Raw genomic sequence first — 19339 nt, forward strand, 5'->3', positions numbered from 1 at the left:
GTTGTAGCTATTTAAATTTGGTCTATTTATTTTATATTTTCAAGACTATAGTAAATACATAGTTATTGCCTGCCAGTGAGTTAACATACTGCGTATTTGGGTTCAGTAAAGGTCTGTATACCTCAAAACTGCTTCTAGAAGCAGAAGGAACAGTCCTGGAGTTCAGAGTACTGGAGACCCTGTTCCCGCTCACAATCAACAAGCTGAACCACTGAGATAAATAAATTACCTGCAGTACACCTGGAAGGCATCAGCACCGCAGCAACAGTTCAAACAGAGTCTCATTCACAAAGTAACGAAAGTTATTTCCCCTGCCTCCTTATTTCTCCTAAATCTGCTAAATGTAGCTGCTGCAAATACTGAGGAGCAACATCTGGACAATGCAGGATATGCGTGAATTCATTTCTTTATTCACATAATTGGCCGTAATGCTTCACAGATGCTGTGTTTGCTGTGAGGCTAATAACTCCAAAGCAGAAGGAGAGTAAAGCAGAAAAAGCCTAGGACTGTTAGGAGAAAAAGTGCATGTGGCTCGAGGAGTGGGACTACAACAGCCCTTGTTCAGGGGTGCAGAAAGTGGGGGGTTGGTTCCAGAAGATGCACACGACCACCTAGGGGTCACAGGGAGGGCTGATGCTGAATCATTGTCCTTGAGTCTCAATTTCTTTCTGCCGTGTTGCCAAAGTGACTAACCTGGCTTGGCGTAAATTATCCTCACACCTCCGCTACCTCAGAAAACATGCTCTGCAGCAAAGTGCAATCGAATCCGATGCAAATGTGAATAAGATGATGCCTCGGGCTTTCTTGCAATGCGGGGACTCGTGCTTGAAAGTACACATGAGAGAGCTATAGTCTTACTATATCTTGCTGCTGACACTGACTCAGTCTTCAAGTTGCCAACGGTTAGTTGGGATTTGACAGCTCTGTCAGTTTAAAGTAGGATCTGGGAAGAGGAATCGTTTAACACATTTATGAAGCAACAACTTCTTTTAACACCAGCCCCTCTTAAATCTTTCATTTGAATCTGTTATTAAGTGATAAACACAAACTAATAAACAGCAGCTCTTATGTAGTACATTTCCTGGAGCCAAAACCTGTCACGTCTCCTGCTAAAACAGGTCATGCAGGTAAGAATTAGGAAATAGTGAACTGTAAGGAGGCTGGAATTTCTCTCCTCTGCACTCAGCCAAGCGACAAGGTGAGCTGCTTGTTGCTGCTCAGTGCGTGACGGAGTGCGCGCCTGAGCTCGCCCCTCCCATCCCTGCGCTTCGGCTCTCATCTGAGCTCGCCAATAAAGCGCTTTTTGTCCGGAGACTCGCCACTTACGCGCATTCCTTGACGTGGAGGCTTGGTGTATCTCTCCGGCGATTTGATGAGGACTGTTCGGAAGATTGAGAATTCACTCTTAAAAAGTTGCTTTGAAGAGAGCGCGCGAGCGCGCACGGAGGACTTCCAGGTCTGGAATTCACATCGATGAAGTAACCTTGTTTTGGAAAGGCTCGACAGAACTTCTCCTGAGTTCTAGGTACGATTTTTCTGCTTTATAGACTGTAAAATTTCAATGATTTCATCCGCGGATTTAAGAGAGGCGCGCGTAAAGTTAGTTATTCTGGTAGTTTGGACCGGGTTTAGAATCAGTTTACCAAGACTGGGGAGATAATAAAACTTTCACATGGAAAGCTTTACGCATGACAAGTTATTTTACAAAAAGTAAAAAAAAAAAAAAAAGTCCAAAACGCATATGATATTTTGTCGTGTTCTTCTTATGCGTGCGCTACACGCAGAGTATGCAAACTCTTTTCCATGTAAAGTAATCTCTGTAAAATGTAAACTACATGTATGGATGCTGTACAGCTGCAATACTGGAGGCAGCAGCGTTTATTAGGGATGTGGGCGCTGATGTTTCACATCCCCCAAATGCGCTCAGTAAAAAGCACGTTCCTTGGTGATGCGTAAAGTAATGCGAGCGCGCGCGGAGGAGAAGGAGTTGTCGGGGCGGTAATGAGGCGGGCGGGTGTTGGACCGCAGGACGCCGTGCAGCCAGCAAGGACCGAGCCTAGTGTCTAGACCGCACCGAGCCGTGCTGGCCGCAGCGGACAGCTGTTTTTGGAACGACCCAGGGGAGCGTCCCACAACAGAAAGTTCAACAGGACACGATCTCTGACGCTCTCCTTTTACGCAGAGAAGTCACAGAGGTCAGATATTTAAAACTGGTCATTTTGGGTCAGCATAAATCAAGGAGGAAACCATGTGTTCATAAATATGTGACATCAACACAAGCATGAGTTAAGAGGCTCTGATTAAAACAATGTGCTTGGAAATGTATTTGACTTCTGCAAAACCCACAAGAAACATTAAAGCCAAAACGCTGCCACGCAGCATCATTAAAGATGTCCATCAAACACTTACAATACTACAATAAAATTATCGCTTTATAATCGAAAACACGCAAAGAACTACTGCACTTCAGCTCAGACTTTTTGGTATGAAGTAATGAATCAAACCGAGTCTGGGATATGAGGAAAGGTAAACAGAGAAATTAGACAAACGTCAGTTTCCTTCATCAAGTGCAGCAGAGCAGTGAGGGATGAGGTCAAATTCCTGAAAGATTAAATCTCCGAATGACCTATGCCAGCTCTAAACTAACATCCAATAAAGTGACATGACTCAACATGTTTGGAGTAATAACTTTTCCAAAAAGTAAGATACACGTAACTGTCAGAGAGCTTCCCGTTCTGCTGGCTTTCCAATTTTTTTTTTTGCCAGAAGAAACATCCAAGCTGCTGACCCATGTAGTCCTAGGAGGGAAAGTTGGGGTGTGTTATTTAAAAAAAATAAAAATGTAAAAAAGTAAAATGATGCTTTTAGCAGGCCATTAGGAAATCATCATCACAATTTGATGTAATCAGGCCAACAAATCAATGACTACACTTTAATTTCTGATGCTTAATCCGTGCAAAAACTCTCCAGCTTTTAACCAGATATTACATAGTATTTTAAAAACATGCAGCTCTAAGCACCTGCTCTCCTGGGGGCGAACTAGCAGACCAAAGTGCCCCAATAGCTGCTCTATTACCTCATTTCAATTGCTTGTTTCACGGCCATGTGCTCCCTCACAGACTGTCATTATGCTGCAGACGGGGCTACTGTGCCATTGACCGTGTGTAATTGATGCAATCTGTGTACATACAAGAGGAGAAACAGGAGATCAGTTCTTTGTAGCACAACTCTGCTTACAGCTACTATAAGATGGAAACTTTTGTCACAGATTGATTTTTTTGGTCCATTTTCTGAAAGAAGCAAGGAGGACTTAGCATTAGAAAGGTTGAGCACAGAGGTGTCGAAAGCATGCCATCCATTTGGAATCAGGTTACCAACTTTGTGTTGTCGCATTTTTTTTTTTTTACAAAATCAAGGCTGGCATTTCAATATCTGCGCCGAAGAGCTTGAGAGAAAAAGAACAGTGATGTCTAAATCGACTGCTGACCACGACGCGGTTGTGGCATTTCAGTTGTTGGTTTTAAACCTTTAAAAGTTCTGTTGGACATCATTTAACAGCTTTGTGGTGGTGGTGTACTTATTAGAACAACGCAGCTCCTTGCTTTGAATGCTCCCTCCTGTCTGTGTCAGAGCTGTCAGAGAACGCAGGGCTCTCAGAGCTCAGTTTTACACCAATTAGGGGGACTGCCAGCAGCATCCTACTCTCTGCATGAAGGGGATTAGAGGGTTAAAAGTCAGGGCCTGAGGCGAGGAGGCCTGGGTAAGGAAAGGGAGCAGATACGTGAGGAGAGGAGTTGGACGCAGTGAGCAGAGGGAGCAGAGTTGACAGGCCAGAAAGTTGAAACAAGCATGTATAACGTGTGTTTATTTTCACGATGACCACGTGAAAGTGAGGGCCTCACCACAACACCCCCCAAAAGCTGCAGCCCAGTGTGTGTGTGTGTGTGTGTGGGGGGGGGGGGGGGGGGGTTGCTGTGTTTGGTGGACATTCAAAAGCTGGAGATGCTTCTCATAAGAGGCGTCTTGACTGAAATGGCTGGCTTCAAAAGCCTAAACCACCAATGCTGAACCAGCGGTATGCGGAGGCAAACCCCAGCCCGTACGCCTGCCAAGCTAAATTGAAGAAGAGCTCGCCGATGCAGCCAAATGATGCGTTCAGAAGAACCACTTCAAAACCCAGCATAAATATACACACACATGCAAAGGGTTTGGAAATCTTTGGAGTGGCCCAAAATCATTCGTTCCCCAAAGTTTTATCAGCGGAGTCATGGCCGCTCCAGTCAGATTTGACCAATTTGCCTGCCACCATGCAGTCAGGCTTTACACTTGAATTTATAATCCTTCTCCAACCCGATGGAAAATCAGCAAAAGGGCCAAAAAAAAAAAAAAAAATCCCCCAAATTCCTGTGAGGCAGTGAGGGAACGAGAAGGAGGAGAGGGAGGATGCTCATCCCAGAAAGCCACCACAAATTGCTGGATTTTAGTGGGCCTGTAAAAAAAAGAGAAAAGACTCTTAATCTAAGGTTGTAATTACTTCTGGCCAGCACTGTAATTAGGAGATGAGACAGAACCAGATCGAGCTGGGCATGAGCCACCCAAGGGCGCACGCTCACTCCACTCACCCCCATCTAAATTGTTGGACAAAGCATGACGTTAGAAGCTGGTCACTAACACTTTCCAGAAAGTTACACACTTTCACTTGTGCGTCTCATATATATTGCTTCCCTTACACTGCCCTTTTTCGATTTCAAGTTGTTTTTGGGATGACACGACAGCCCTGCTAGTTGGGGCCTCCCAGGCAGCTACAGAGGCAGAAGAAGCCCTAGAGCTCAAATCTGTGCGTTCCCGTGTTTGTGTCTGAACGCCGCAATCCTCATCACTCAGCACTGCAGCTGGCAGGAGGGTGGCTGTGACAGTGCCACAAGTCATGACATGTGACTGCGATAAACTCGAGCAGAAAACAGTCAGACCGCAGGAAAAGATTTGACCGTCCTCGAATTGCTCCGAAAGCTCAGCGCCTCGATGGTACCAAGGTGGGAATGGACAGGAGAGCCGACGCCAAAAAACGTTAGAGGCGTCAACACAACCGTTGACTGATGTCAACAGTTATTCAAGAAACTCAGCTGTAAAAAGCATTTGCATCTGTTTTGATTACCGAGTTCCATAAAAAAAGGGTAAATATTTATACTCCAATCAAAGGGTTACTAGTATATAATATGACTCACAACAACGCAGAGACAAATTTATACAAATCAAAGTGAGCCCCTAAAATCAAAGTGTTATGCAACAACTTCAGAAGCAGTACAAAAGTCAAGCCTCAGGTGCTTCTTGCTTCTCATGTTTGACTCAACAATACGACAAAGTCGACATATGTGATGCAGAAATAAATAAATAAAACAAACCATTTTAATGACGACTCGTTAAACCCAAAATCTTCTACCAGAAAAACCAACGGAGCTAGCTCTCTCCGGCTAATAAAATATATTTACAAAGAAGCTGCATAATGTGGGGTTTTACAATAAAACCAACAATTCTTTATAAGCCCCATAACCCCGTAAAAGCATGAAGGATAAAAGAAAACATGCACAGTAAGAGTTTCTGTCATAGACAATCGGTGGGTAATTATTACAAAGTTTTTGCAGAGCAGCTGATGTCGCATAAAATTAAAAGCTGGAAATGAGGGACGGCAGGCATGCACACAGTTCATTTACTAAAAAAATAAAAAAAAAATCAAGTTAAAATCTATGATAGCTTTAATCGATACTGACTCATAGCTAAATTCAACAGACCGTAAACAGAAAACAGATGAGACAATAACTTGGGTATGGAAACTCAACGTACTGCTGTTAACTTCCACAAATTTTCAGGCCAATGCTGATTGATAACTCAAGATGAGGTGCTGACAGAGTGGAGAGCCGTTGGCCTGGATTCTTTCCTCTAAGCTCTTTCATCCTCTTTTGTTGCCACATGACCCGTTGTTGTTCTGCTTACAACTCCAAAAAGCTGGAATCTGACAAATAAAACGGTACAAAGAAAAAAAAAAATGCTTCCGGTTTGGGCGCTATTATCAGTGCACGACAGCGGGACTGGATTCCAGCGAAGTGAGACCAAGAAAGTTGCAACATATATAAATAACAGGTGTAACTCCTGTGTTTCTTCCAGGGAAAGAATACCATTGAAAGGCTGGAGAGGGAGCGAAGGAGGAAGCATCTTCATTGGGTAGGTGAAACACGTACATTAAATTAAAGAAATCAAACCTGACAGGTTTTATACACAGGTCAGTAGCTGTAAGTTAGTAACATGTCCAAAAGACTTTAGCATTGTGGATGTCAGGCAGCCAAGGTAAGGTTGCATTTTTCGTTTGGAAAGTTTAAATATTTGCCTTCAGAATTATAAACAACATTCCATTAGTCCTCTATTTATCATGCTCACTGGTTATCGAGACTTTCAGTTCACAGATACAACATGAAATAAGGTTCAGGAATGGATTTTACTGCGGCAAAAATGTTAAATGAAAGACTTAATCATTCCTACATTTGGGATGCAGAATTGTTTCTGTGTTGAGTGCGTGTTTTTGATAGTGATTTCTGCTCTTACAAACTATCGCCCTTAGGTGGCTAATAAAAACTATGATTCCAGTGAATCTCTGTGTGCATTCATGACCCTGGGATGAACCAGATAACTGTTAAAACTCTAATTTAAGTGAAGCAGGGATAGAAAATGCATTGATAAATGGATAAACTACAGAGTTTTTTTCATGGTTGGCTGTCAGGGCATGACTGATCCTCAATACACACCCCTCATGACCCTTCACCTTCCTTCTTGCCTGGGTGTAGGGCTATCTATCACTTAAGTGTGACAGAAAGATGCACTGATGCACATTCTGGCTTTGGGCCTCTAGATACACATACCTATTCTTGCCTATTCTCTACTTATTCATCCTAGTTCTAACCTCAGCTTAGAAAACAAAGAAAGACTGAACAGGGAAGTTCTCCTGCTATTGATTTTTTTCTGTATAACTTGTGCCCACATTCTTCAGATTTTGTGTATCTGCTTTCTGTAAATGATCTGCCATGCAGACAATGGCTCAGTGTTAACACTGCCTCTGTTTATACATTGAAAGAGTTTTAACATCAGCACATACTGGCTTAATTTTTCTAAAAGTATTATAAAAAATGTTTTTAATAAATCTCATGCGGCTAACATATGTAACCAACCATGACAAAGCTCTGAATCGGAAATAAAAACCCAAACATGGTAATCAATAAACGATATGCATCCATAATTAATAATAATGATAGTATCTCTTTAAAACAAAATAGGCAAGCAAACGGGTCTGCGCATGTGTTGCAGTCTGGAGATCTATTGGACTCGATAACATCTATGTGTTGATTAGAGCAGTGTTTTTCAACCTTTTCTGAGCCACGGCACACTTTAACCTTAAAAAAAATCCCGCGGCACACCAGCATCCAAAAATTAAAAAAAAGAAGGATAAACTCATAGTCTGTATTGATCTACAGCCCCTCCACAATCTCACATGCATTTTTGAGATAATTGTTGCAGAAAAAGCTGGAAACTGCAGCTGTTTTTTTCTAAAAGATTCAATAAAAGTTAAGTTAGAAGATTTAAAAATAGTTTGATGTGTGTTCGTTGGTTTCAAGACGTCTAACGACAGATCTCCTTGTGCCCTGTCACTCTCACAACCCAATGCATCATGGGAGATGTAGTGCATAAAACGGCCGGAGATCGGTTTTCGGAGCTTCATTGTTTTGTTCACTTGTTCCACGGTCTGATACCGGATTCTGTGGAAAGCTACAGCGCAAAAGACGAGCTTTAGCTGGTATTTTTGTTAGAACTGAGCGACTTTACGAGCTAAATCGGGACAAGGAAGTGAAGACTTTAACCACTTCTGATTGGTCAGACTGATGACATGTGATTAAGCCCCTCAAGAATGATTGGTGGAGACAGTCAAAGGGACGGGACTTTTCCCAAATACAGCCGGAGCTGCAGCTGAATTGCGGTACGGTCATTCTTATCAAAATGTCTTTAATAAAATAAAATAAACGCAAAGAAAAAGTATTTTACGATCTTTTATATTCCTAACTCCTCAGTGTTTTATCAGGGCCTGTTTGGATGAACACAGAGCTGAAATCCTGGAGATGGGAAATGTTTTTAGATCAGTTAATGAGGGCAATTTTCCACGGCACACTTGACCATCTCCCACGGCACACTAGTGTGCCGCGGCACACTGGTTGAAAAACACTGGATTAGAGCAAACAAGCTACTCCTCATGTTGACAAATTGCTGCTCAATGCTCACAAAGCATTTGGTAAACCTAAAATATACACATTATATATGGCAAAAAAGAACAGATCTGTGCTAAAAACCACACACAGAAACGCTCTTTGTTTTTTGAATGGGCTTATGCAGCTGAATTAGCCTTAACACAGACCAAACTCTATGTCTTTTAGAAATATATATGAGCATCTTTATTGGATTTGACAGCATCACAACATGGACAGACTAAAAGTACTTTAAATATTTCAATTTTTTTGTGTATTAGTGTTGATAGTTTGATATAAAATGCTTCCTGCAGGCAGTCAGACAGAGGTGCAGTCAGCAGATGGAAGTCTTGAATTCTGCCTAATGACACCCTAAAGGGAAAAGTGGGCTCACATGTTTATTCCTCCACTTGTATCACTGATCTCCTCACTTCCTTTCCCCCTCGTCTTTGTTTGGGACTAATATGAGGAATATTTATGCAGCCACAGCAGCTGCAGGCCAACTGTAATAGGTCAGTTGTGATGCTTCAGACTCTTCAGGTCTTTAAACACCCTTACACAGCAGGGAAATGTATTTTTTTGTCTTACAAGTGAAATTTTAGAGCCATTTTCGGATAGGTAATTTAGTTTTATTAACAAGATTTTTTTTTAATGTTGTCAATAAAAAAGTCCCTTGAACAAACATGTTGACAAACAACACATCAGTCTTGATTGAGAAGGCAATCACAGGGTACCTCAGGCCATGTAGGGGAGGCATGTCAACGCTGAGGGAGCTTTCCGCCTGACTTCTGGCTTGCCAAGCGACCTCCCCCAATGCTGGCACAAGACCAGCACAGGCAATCGTTTCACAATAAATTCCTTTGTGACACTCTAATCAGCACCAGCGATCTACAGTTCACATTTATCTAGTGTGTGGTACATCTCCACGTTTTTTTTTTAAACTGCAGAACACAAGATACATTTCAAACTGAAATTCTTAGATAAGAAGTGGGTGTGGGTCAGGGGCCTGAAAAACAGGTACAATAACTTCCTTGAAATCAGGATTTTGTTGAAGAAAGACAGATGATCACTGACTAATAAACATGGACATCCTGGAAAGTTTTTTTCTTGAAAGGGACTTCTGAGACCAAAGACGAAAGAGCAAAAACTGAGATTTAAACGTCAACATTTAATGTAAGAATCAAACCGGAGAAAAGTTTGCTGACTTGTTGTGGGTTGTCAATCTGTCTCTTCAGAACCCGCAGCTAGGTCTGAAGTGTAAATGCATTCCACAGCGTAAACAAGTTTCCCGTTGGCCATACGATTACCACCATACTTTGCCCTGAGCTCTCAAACCTAATGAGTGAGGCCTTGTAGGGCTATTGTGGCAGGTGGAGGAGATTTGCCTTTATTGGATTCCAGTCATAGCCTTGTCAAGGAAAAGAAGGAAGACGAGAAGGGGCAACAATCAAGGCTGCCAAAAGCACGGAAAAGTCAACTTCTTTAAATCCAAATGATCGTAACTAAAAAACAACCTGTCATAACAAGTGACACATGATCCACCGATTGATTGTTGCTGCTTTTGACACTCTCTGAAATCACCTTTGGCCCAATTCATTCTGAACCACAACGCGACACGAAAAAACAAGAACACGCGACGAACAGTTTACCTACAGAAGAGCAAAAGAAAGAAGCATTCATGCTCCATCACAGGTAGATAAGGATCATGGTGTCCAAATGGAAACCCAGCAACGTAATCTTGTCAGAACTGGAATGAGTGTCATGCGGGAAGGCAGACTGTCGGAGTGCGCATGCTACTGTCGGCTTGTGGCTGACTGACAAAACTGGTCCGTCCAGTCACTTTAAAAGGCCAAATATACAAACGCTGAACAAACAATACCCTGTCCCATTGCTGCTTAGGGCCTGGTTCTCTTAAGTTGTTTGAGGACTCAAAGGTGTATTGTAAAGTTGCCCACAGTTTCCTGTCAGCTGTTTGCATTAGTTCTAGGGAACTAGTCAAAATAAAAGTTTCCATTCTAGAAGGAGTATGGCTATTATTTGACATGAAATTATTTGGAAAAGTCCAGCTATGTGAAACGAAAATGTCACATTTACTATTTCCTGGTGTGGCTGAGATTTTTGGCCTAAGTAGACTGTGACCTCTGCAATGCTGTGGTTTATTGTTGTGTCTGACTGAAAGGGATGAGTAAGAAACACGCGGCAGAAAACTGAAAAAAGCTGTTGGTGTAAACACCGCTTAAGAAAACAGATCAAAGCTCAGGCTGTCAGTAGTGCACTGGAACCCTTTGTGCCGATTGTAACATGAGTGTCCTGTGGTCTGGACCTCAGACAGAAGTGTGGCTTTTATAAAGGAAAAGGCTCTGTCCCCTAAAGGTCAAAGGGTAAGGTGCACTGACGCAAGACTTATGTCAATACTAAGACAAAACAAGTGGACACTGTGCGTCAAGACAAAAAACAGAGGAAAGAAGACTGCAGGGGCATCCTGTGACGCCCCTCCTGAACGCTGTGATAAAATCAAAATTGCATCTAGAATCTCCTAAACTGCGTCTTGTCCTTCAGCAATAACACAGAAGGAAGTAGCCCAAATTTCCGTTTGGAACTCGTACTGCATGACTTTTTTCGCTGGAAAGCTCAGAGGAGGCTGAAGCAGACTACACACATGCTGCCAAAAACCAAACTCTAGTCTGGTTTGGCTGCCAGGCAGCCCACCGCCGTCGGCTTCCTTTCCTCTTTTGTCTGCTGTCTCTTATTGGCACGAGTTGCATCGTTTACTCAGACACACTTCAGAGGTTTTGGGTTTCGTGCTGTCCTGGGGCGGAGGTGAAAGCACCTGTTGTTCAGACGAGGGACCAACGCGACTCAGGTGTATTTGTATGTAACTGGAGCTAGGTGTGTATACATGTCCAACAGGGCTGCTTATCTGTGTTGTCTGGAGCACAAGTTACAACAGAAGACGTAGAGTATTAAGCAGAAGTGGAAACACTAATCTGAGCCTGACCTTTGACTTCGAGGAGTTGCCCTATGCCTTGCTTGTGCAGAGGTTTTGCTTCTTCTTAGGACCGATGCTATTTAAACAACTCTGTAGCACTTTGTGAGTCTGTTAATAATTCTTTTCTAAATAGATCATGCATCACAACAGATATCCATTCAAGTAAAATACTAATGCAGTTCAAGTTACCAGTTGAATTCAGTTGAAAACTTCCTTGGTACTCTAGTCAAGAAACAAATAAAAGCTATTATTTCTAGTCTTCATCAAAAGTCCTTCACATTTTTTCTGTTCTTTATCGATCATGCTGTGAAACCTTTGCAAAGGAAACATGTTTACAAGCACCATCTCCAGCTGCTTTACCAAGCTCAGGTGTAGCTTTTGGACATTTGATCTTATTTATTGGCCTTTTTAATTTGTCTTTATTTACATGGATGGTGCAAAAATTAATCAGATGCATTGTTGAGGTCAGCTTTAATTTCAGTTTTTATTTTAATGCAGGAAATTTTAATGCAGGAAAACATGTTTTTTCTTCTCAAGAGAAGTCAGTTTGCAAGTATGCGGAGCATCCCATTCTTGCAGACTAAAAGACACTGAGCATCATTCTCCTCATGCTTCCATCCGTCTGTGTTTGCTTATGGTAATGTAGTTTAACAGGTACAACAAGCTGTGAGGCAGCACACTAATGGTCCGTTGGCTCAATCCATAGAAGGAATTCTTTAGTGTCGCATGCATTCCAACAGTCATCCATTAAGAAATTTGATGTCTGCCTGTTAATGCTTGGAAACCGTCTTGGGTAACGTCTTTGTCCTCTGATAATTTGCACAACGCTTGTTTCTCCTACTTTGCCTTTGAACCTCTTCACACGATGAAAGATAACCTCACAGGATTGCGAGTAACTGTGTCCAGCTGGTGGTGCAGACACTGCTGATGGATAAAAGCGATGGCCTTTGTAGCCTCACCGTTATAGATCATGCTCAACTGCTCGCTATACAAGAATATTTTCCTGAGAAGATAAGGTTCCACTGAAGAAGCAATATGCCGTTTTATCTTTAAACATTGGTTGCCACCATAAACTCTTAATTTCTGCCTCTGTCATGTGCCTGTACATTGTTGGTACCCCGTCCTATTGCCCTGCATCTGAGGAGAGAAAAACTATTGACACAGGCTGCTGGGATTTAATCGCTAAAGCTACCAAAACTAAGCTTTATTGACTCTGGTGCCCCTGCTGATAGAAAATTGCTCTTATCTTTGCAGCTACCCTGTTGGTGTTTTCTTTTCCTTCTTATTTAAAAAAAGTACAAAGCTTAGACAAAACAATGAGAAATCAGAGTTTTTATGCTTCTTAATTTTCTTATCAAAGCACTAGAATGTACGTAGATCACTGAGTGCTGTGATTTGCATAAATCAAAACATTTACTCCATATGATTAACACATTGAAGATTCGGCTGGGTTTCTTCAATCTTTGTCGCATTAGAAATCTCATCAAAGCTTGGGGTTAATCTGGAAATGCCAATAAGAGAACCGAGCTGGCATTTTCAAACTCAGCTGCTGCCTCTCTCAGGAATGTCTCAAGTGCACAGGGGAGCGAAAAGGAAATTACAACACTAGAAAGGAGGAAGGCAAGAAGGGAGGGGGCATTCCTTTTTGTGCAGGATTACAAGACTTGTGTGTCTCCTATCTCTGCACCCCCCCCACCCCCCACCCCGCACTCACAGCAGTCAGTCAACACGAAAGTGCAACTTGGATCCATACACCAGTGACAGTGCAGCTGTGTCTTATCTTTGTAACCGATCCGCACAAGTCGCTTGCATCCAGATAGAAAGAAAACAGTGGACTCAGCCCTCTCAAGTTCCACCTTATCTGTGATCTTGCAATATTCAATGGCTGAATCCCTCCCCGTCCACCTCCACCGCTGTCTCTCCTCTGCTGAGTTATTAAATGGGCCCGGCCCAGTAGAGATGAGACCCGCTCAAACAAGCAATCTGCCCCATGGAGGAGCAATACCACTAAGAGATTCTAAGGAAAATATTCTGTTTTTAACTCTTGGCTTATTCTCTTTTTAAAACTCCCTTGATGTTACTGTACATTTCAGTTCAGCTTTAACTGGTTTTGCCAGGTAAAAAGTCTGTTTTTAGTTCCAAAGTTGCACTTTATGTAATCCATTTAAAACAAAGATAAACTCAACTTTTTTTCTGCTACTGTCAACTTGATAGAAAACTTGAGACCAGCTCTTGTTTGATTCTCCCCCTTCCCTTAAATCTCTTGTTTATCTTCCAAATCCTTTTATTTTCTGTCGTTCTTTATACAGTATACAATAAGACAATCATGTGGTCATCTTTTCTGCTTGCCCCTTTTGAACAACTTTAAGACATCCGTGAATCAGCACCATTTTCAGTAAGCCTCTATGTCTTTATCTGTGATTACAATTTTATTTGCCCCAAAAGCAAATATAATACTCTTAGTTTGGATTTCTCCCCAGCCAACCATAACCTTGCAGAGGTCTGTAAATTACTAATGAGTCAACATGACTTGCCCCCCCAGCCCCTGGGTATAAATTGTAGTTTAACTGCAACCCCTCACCTCTGCTGCTCATTCACTTGGAGCCAGCAGCAAAACAGAGCCGTCAGACATTGTCATTATTTTTCAGCAAGGTTTTCCATTTCTGAGAGAATCAGCACAGCTACTGCAGATGGGTGGTGTTTTCATGCCATTTACCACAGAGTCCCACTGGAAACAAATGAGCAGCTTTGTTTATATAAGACCTGAAGAAAGGCAAGAAAAGGGGAAAACGTTACAATTTCAACAATGAACAGAAAGAAATATGTGATAAAGGGGTAAAAAAACAAACACTATAGTTTTACTATAGTGGTAATCCTTCTTGTTGAAAACAAAGTAATGTTTTAAAGCCATTTTGAAACAGCAAGAGGACAATTATATGTCTAAGATACCAAGAAACATAAATCCTATTGTGTGTCGACCTTTTTAATCTGTTTGATAATAAAGTGAACAATATGCAAGTTTGAAAATGTACTTGTAAGAAGTGTGAAAAGGGAGCGAATAAGATAAAGCATTCAGAACTTCTGGCATCCTGGACCCCAGCATGTTCCTCATCTACGTAAAAGTGTGGCTCACACATACTTGGCTTTGCTGTTTGTGCAGCTTAGAGATCAAGAACTGAACCATTTAAGGCGTTAAAGAATAGACCCTCCAGTTGGCCAAAATACAGCGCTTGAAGAAGCAACATCATAAATTTCAAGAAACAATTTAGGAGAGATCCACAGCCCGTTCTTTTCCAATACATCTCAATTTTTCAACGTATAGGTATGACATAAAATACACAAGTCAGTGACTCTGATTATGGATGAAGGAAAAATAAAATGTAGTTCTTCTACATACTTGGCTAAAAAATGAGCAAAACAAACCCATCCTGTCTCTTTCTTCAAGGGCATCTTACTTGACAGCTGATAATAAACTTACTGTTCTTAACTGGTGTCTTCTTATCTCTCAAACATTTCCCTCTCCCTTCTTTCTACTATCCTTCAAAGTCCTGACATTGGAGTTAACTGTCTTAGAAGCCTAAACCTTAAAATGAAACCCATAAGTCCAACTAGAAGAAGTTCTTGTTAATGAAGATTTACTGAAATTCTGTCTCAAACCCTGATCCAACCTTATAATTTGCTGCAGCTATAACTTGATGGTTAGATAATTGCATAAAATTATTTTGTTGTTAAACAACTGCGTGAGCTGTTTCACTAGTTCCTATCTCACATATTTAACACATTATCTCAGGCATAGGCTGTAAGACCAAAGAAGGAAAGTCATTTGTGAGGCTGATTTTAGAATTTGAGCTTAAAAAAATAAAAATGTATGAGATGCAAATCATTACAAACATAATTGGACTTTTAGTCAGCTTGAGATGAGTGCCAGAAAAGACAATACTTTGTAAATGTATTATACAAAGTTTTGCTGAGAAATCTTCTTTCCGAAGGAAAGGTTCAGTGCTTTAGAAATCTTATTACAAATAAGTTCAACCTATCACAATATGCCTTTGTGAAAAAAAAAAGCCGTATGAGTCAATGTCTAAACTAAACAACCAAAAATGATATTTTAGCCCCAACCTTTGTTGACATTGAGTTAATTTGTATTAACTGCTTTTGGAAAACATCTGTTTTTAATTAAATTGTTATTTGTTCTTTTTTTTAGGCCAAGCAAGGAAAGAGGAAATTCTTGCACCATGAAGATCTTTCTTTGTTCACTCATGCTCCTTCTCACCATTCCAGACGCCATTTTTTCCAGTGAGTGTCCAGAAAGCTGCTCTTGTCAACTTCCAGATTCCATATTTTGTCACCAGAGATACTCACCTGCCTTTCCCAAGGATATCCATCCAGCCATAAGGAACCTCTACTTATTCAACAACAGAATTGAAGTCATCAAACGTGAGGATTTTAGCAATTTACAGGACTTGGAATTACTTGACCTCAGCCAGAATAAGTTGACAGAACTTCCTGATAGAGTGTTTGAACCATTGACCTCTTTGAAAAATCTGGACTTGTCATCAAACCAGATAACCCACATTTCTGAGGATTGCTTTCATGGTATGTCCAAGCTTGAGCGTCTTTATTTATACAGCAATCACATCACGACCATCCATCCAGCAGCCTTTGATGGCCTAGAAAACCTTCTGGAACTCAAGCTGCAAAATAACATGTTAAAATATCCATTTACCTTCTCAATGCCCCGACTGTTACTTCTGGACCTTAGTTATAACCTCTTACCAACTTTGAGCCCTTCAGACCTCAAAACACCAAACTTGGAGTCCCTTAAATTGGCTAGTGTGGGGCTTACCAGAGTGAATGACCATCTCCTGAAACATTTAAAGAATCTCCATGAGCTTGACATTTCAGGAAACCATTTCACATCTTTTCCATCAGGCGTAAAGGAAATCCCTGGGTTGCTGTACCTTAGCGTAGCTGGAAATCCAATGAACCCTCTAAAGGCTGACGACCTGCAGAACCTCAAGGAGCTGAATCAGTTGGATATTAGCAGCCTTGGTTTACATGGCCTCCCTGAAGAGTTTCCTCTTCTTTTGCCTAACCTCAAAAAGCTCAGAGTAGCTCAAAATCCCTTTAACTGCCTCTGCAACTTAGTTTGGTTCCCAAGATGGCTCACAGATCAGGGTATCATCCTGGAAAAAACAGCTGAAACTCGCTGTCATTTCCCTCTGAGCCACGCTAGAAAGTTATTAACAGCACTAAAGTACAGTGACTTTGGCTGTCCAAGTACAACTACAGTCACCACCACTACCATCAAAAGTACAACTACAACCACTTCTGTTCCTGTCACTACTTTGCCAACCACTACTAAAGCTGGTAGAGTACACAAGGATACTGCCAATCCAGATGACATTACACCACCTTTTGTCACTGAATCTTCCAGCATCAAAACCTTGGACAAAAGCAAGGAGCATTTCTGCCCCCCTCAAACCTGCTTACATGGGGGTACTTGCCATCTTCATGAGCATGGACAGGTAGAATGCACCTGTCCACATGGAACATCTGGAATGTATTGTGAAATCCAAAACGAATCTTTGCCTTCCCCACCTGAACCAGAATCTCCTGAAGCAACAGCCACAGCAGACGAACCTGACATCACTTTACGTCAACCAACCGGAACCTCAATCTGTCTGAACCTCCACCGCTACATTGAACTGCGACCTTATCTCAGTGGGATTCGCATAACCTACCGCAACCTGTCTGGTTCAGACCAAAGACCAAGAGAGCTCAGTCTTCCAAAATCTATCTCGGAGTACACGCTCAGAGGCTTACATCCCAATTCCATCTACTCTATATGCGTAAGCCCATTTGGTGCGCCTATTGGCACAGACAGTGTCTGCACCAAAGCACGCACAAACCCTGAAACCATCACAGGAAAGAATGTTGCCACGACTTCTCCCTCTCCTCCAACTACTGCTCTGGTGCCAGCAACAGCTATCTTACTTATTTTGGTGGTGATAGCAGTAGCCATTGGAGTGGTCTGCTACCTTCGCTGGAAGAAGGGGAAAGGCCACATGGACTTAGACTGTGAGCCGTCCCAACTAGAGCTGGATGGAGTTAAAGCTGGCTTAGACAATGGCGCATTGCCTCAAAAGCAGCCGCAACATATGAACCCTGAACCTGCTGTTCAAAACGGCGGACTGGAATATGTACTGCTTCTACAAGATCACTGTGCATCGAATAACATCATGCCATCACACAAGCCTCCCTACTTTTGACAGCTAGATGTAAGGAGCAGGACTTTTCTTTAGCTGTGTTCCTCCCAGTGGAGTATGGAGTACAGGAGCTACTGCTTAAAATTGGAAAGACCAATATCACCATGAGCAAAGAAGAATTTGGACAATATTTAACACACCGCCCTTTGGTCATCCTAGCAGATATTAGAAAGAGTTTTAAAGGCCCTTTGAAAGGCCTCAAAGTGCCTCTACTTCGGACTTAAATAAAATTTACAGACTTTAATTCAGTTTTTATGTTATGAGGCTGGGTCTGATGGTGAAATGCTGAAACACATTTAGGCATAATTCCTCCTTTATATGTACTGCAAATGTTCTCAAACAAGATTTGTTGGCTGTCTAGATCAAAGGGGCCCTACAAATTGTTCTGTCAAGTGTTTCTGCAGTGTCCGGTAAATCTTGTGCTACCCCAAAAGGGATCAACGAATGCTGTGAATTATCTTTGAGATGTCAAATGAAGTTGAGCAAAGGAAAGAAACCTGTTGTAAATATTTGGATCGAAAGCTATGTTTCCTGTTATATATTGTAAAATATCTTTTTTACTGTGCAAAACTGTAAATGATAAACCCTCACACTTTACCCGCACATCAACTTTTTGTTTTGTTGCTTTTCTGTGATACAAGAGCCAAGGAAAATTCAGATTAAAATCTTTGAAGATTAAAACCCATTTGGTACCAGTAAGGTTATAGCTAAAAAGCTTTCCCTGGATAATATCAGACAGTCTAAGTAGAAGTGAGTCTGGTCTGAGTCGAGGCTAAATCCCTTTCTCTACGCTGAAGCCCTTGGCGGGCTTTGCCTTCACAAAAGCAGAGAGCCGGCAGGATTACAACAAGGTACAAAGGGAGTCATTTGACTGAGCTCAGTTCACCATCCAGTGCTGTCATTTCTTATATACTTTACAGTAAATGCTTAGATAACAAGAAATCAGGAAAAATAATCTTTTATGGCTTTATTTATTGATTTTCTGTCATACACAACACACTTTATTTGCTACTTTATTTGGCTGAAAACATGCAAACTAATAAACTTTTATTAACGGATAGTTCCTAAATGTTTGTGATCTTGGATGCACTTTTGTTTTAATGAGAAAAAGTTGTGCTTTTGCTCACTTGTATCCCGCCTGTTATTCAACTTCACAATGGTGTGTTTGAGGCAGAAAATTTGCAGAGATCCGCTGGAAAATAGTTTGATGGAGTGATGTGATCCACATCTTCAAATTTCGAGTTAAAGGAATTATGTGCCTCTAAAAGTATGTGTGTTTACATCTCCGTGATCAAGCTAGTACATGCTCTGTCTTGTGCAAAAAAAAGGAAAACCTCCAGAAGAAAAGTTACTATCAGTCATTCTCTGAATATATTCAAATTCCAAGAAGTCCTCAAAACCCCCAAAACCGCACCGCTTCCAATTTCCATACAAAGAAAATAACTTCGAACTCAGAAATGCAACTGGAATATATTTTTTTTTGTAAAATATAAAACATTGAGGATAACCACAAGTATTTTCAATGTGACTGTTAATTTTCCCTGTTTACTTTGGGAAACTGTTGATATTTGCTGTTTGTTTTTTTTATTATGTGAATTTATTTGTATAAATGGAAAATAACTAAAATTATCATTAAATGAATACTGAAAATAAAGTTTTGGCTACAGCTTTCTTCATTTTTTTTCCTAGAAAAATGTTATCTGTGAAAAAGATGATGATGTTAAGACAATGAAGGAGGAAGAAATACTGGAAATGTTTCTTAATAACGCATTTTCAGCTGCCAGTGGGAACATTCAAGG

General features: G+C 41.3%; 2 protein-coding genes across 2 annotated transcripts in view; one reads left to right on the plus strand and one right to left on the minus strand.

Annotated features, from left to right (window-relative positions):
• The window catches only part of coro7 (coronin 7), an 83720-nt gene that overhangs the window by 20298 nt on the left and 44083 nt on the right, over positions 1-19339 (minus strand). The gene's annotated exons all lie outside the window — the stretch shown is intronic.
• On the plus strand, positions 1386-19194 carry vasnb (vasorin b). The gene is made up of 3 exons (XM_011478176.4): positions 1386-1525; positions 6163-6219; positions 15476-19194. The coding sequence occupies exon 3, from the start codon at positions 15507-15509 to the stop codon at positions 17541-17543; it is 2037 nt and encodes a 678-aa protein (XP_011476478.1). The 5' UTR covers positions 1386-1525; positions 6163-6219; positions 15476-15506; the 3' UTR covers positions 17544-19194.

The sequence above is a fragment of the Oryzias latipes genome, chromosome 8 (genome assembly GCF_053564925.1).
Source record: "Oryzias latipes strain Hd-rR chromosome 8, Olatipes_Hd-rR_3.1".
NCBI lineage: Eukaryota > Metazoa > Chordata > Actinopteri > Beloniformes > Adrianichthyidae > Oryzias > Oryzias latipes.

Excerpts from the sequence above, each read along its gene's own strand:
- vasnb (XM_011478176.4), top strand. The coding sequence starts at position 15,507 with ATGAAGATCTTTCTTTGTTCACTCATGCTCCTTCTCACCATTCCAGAC.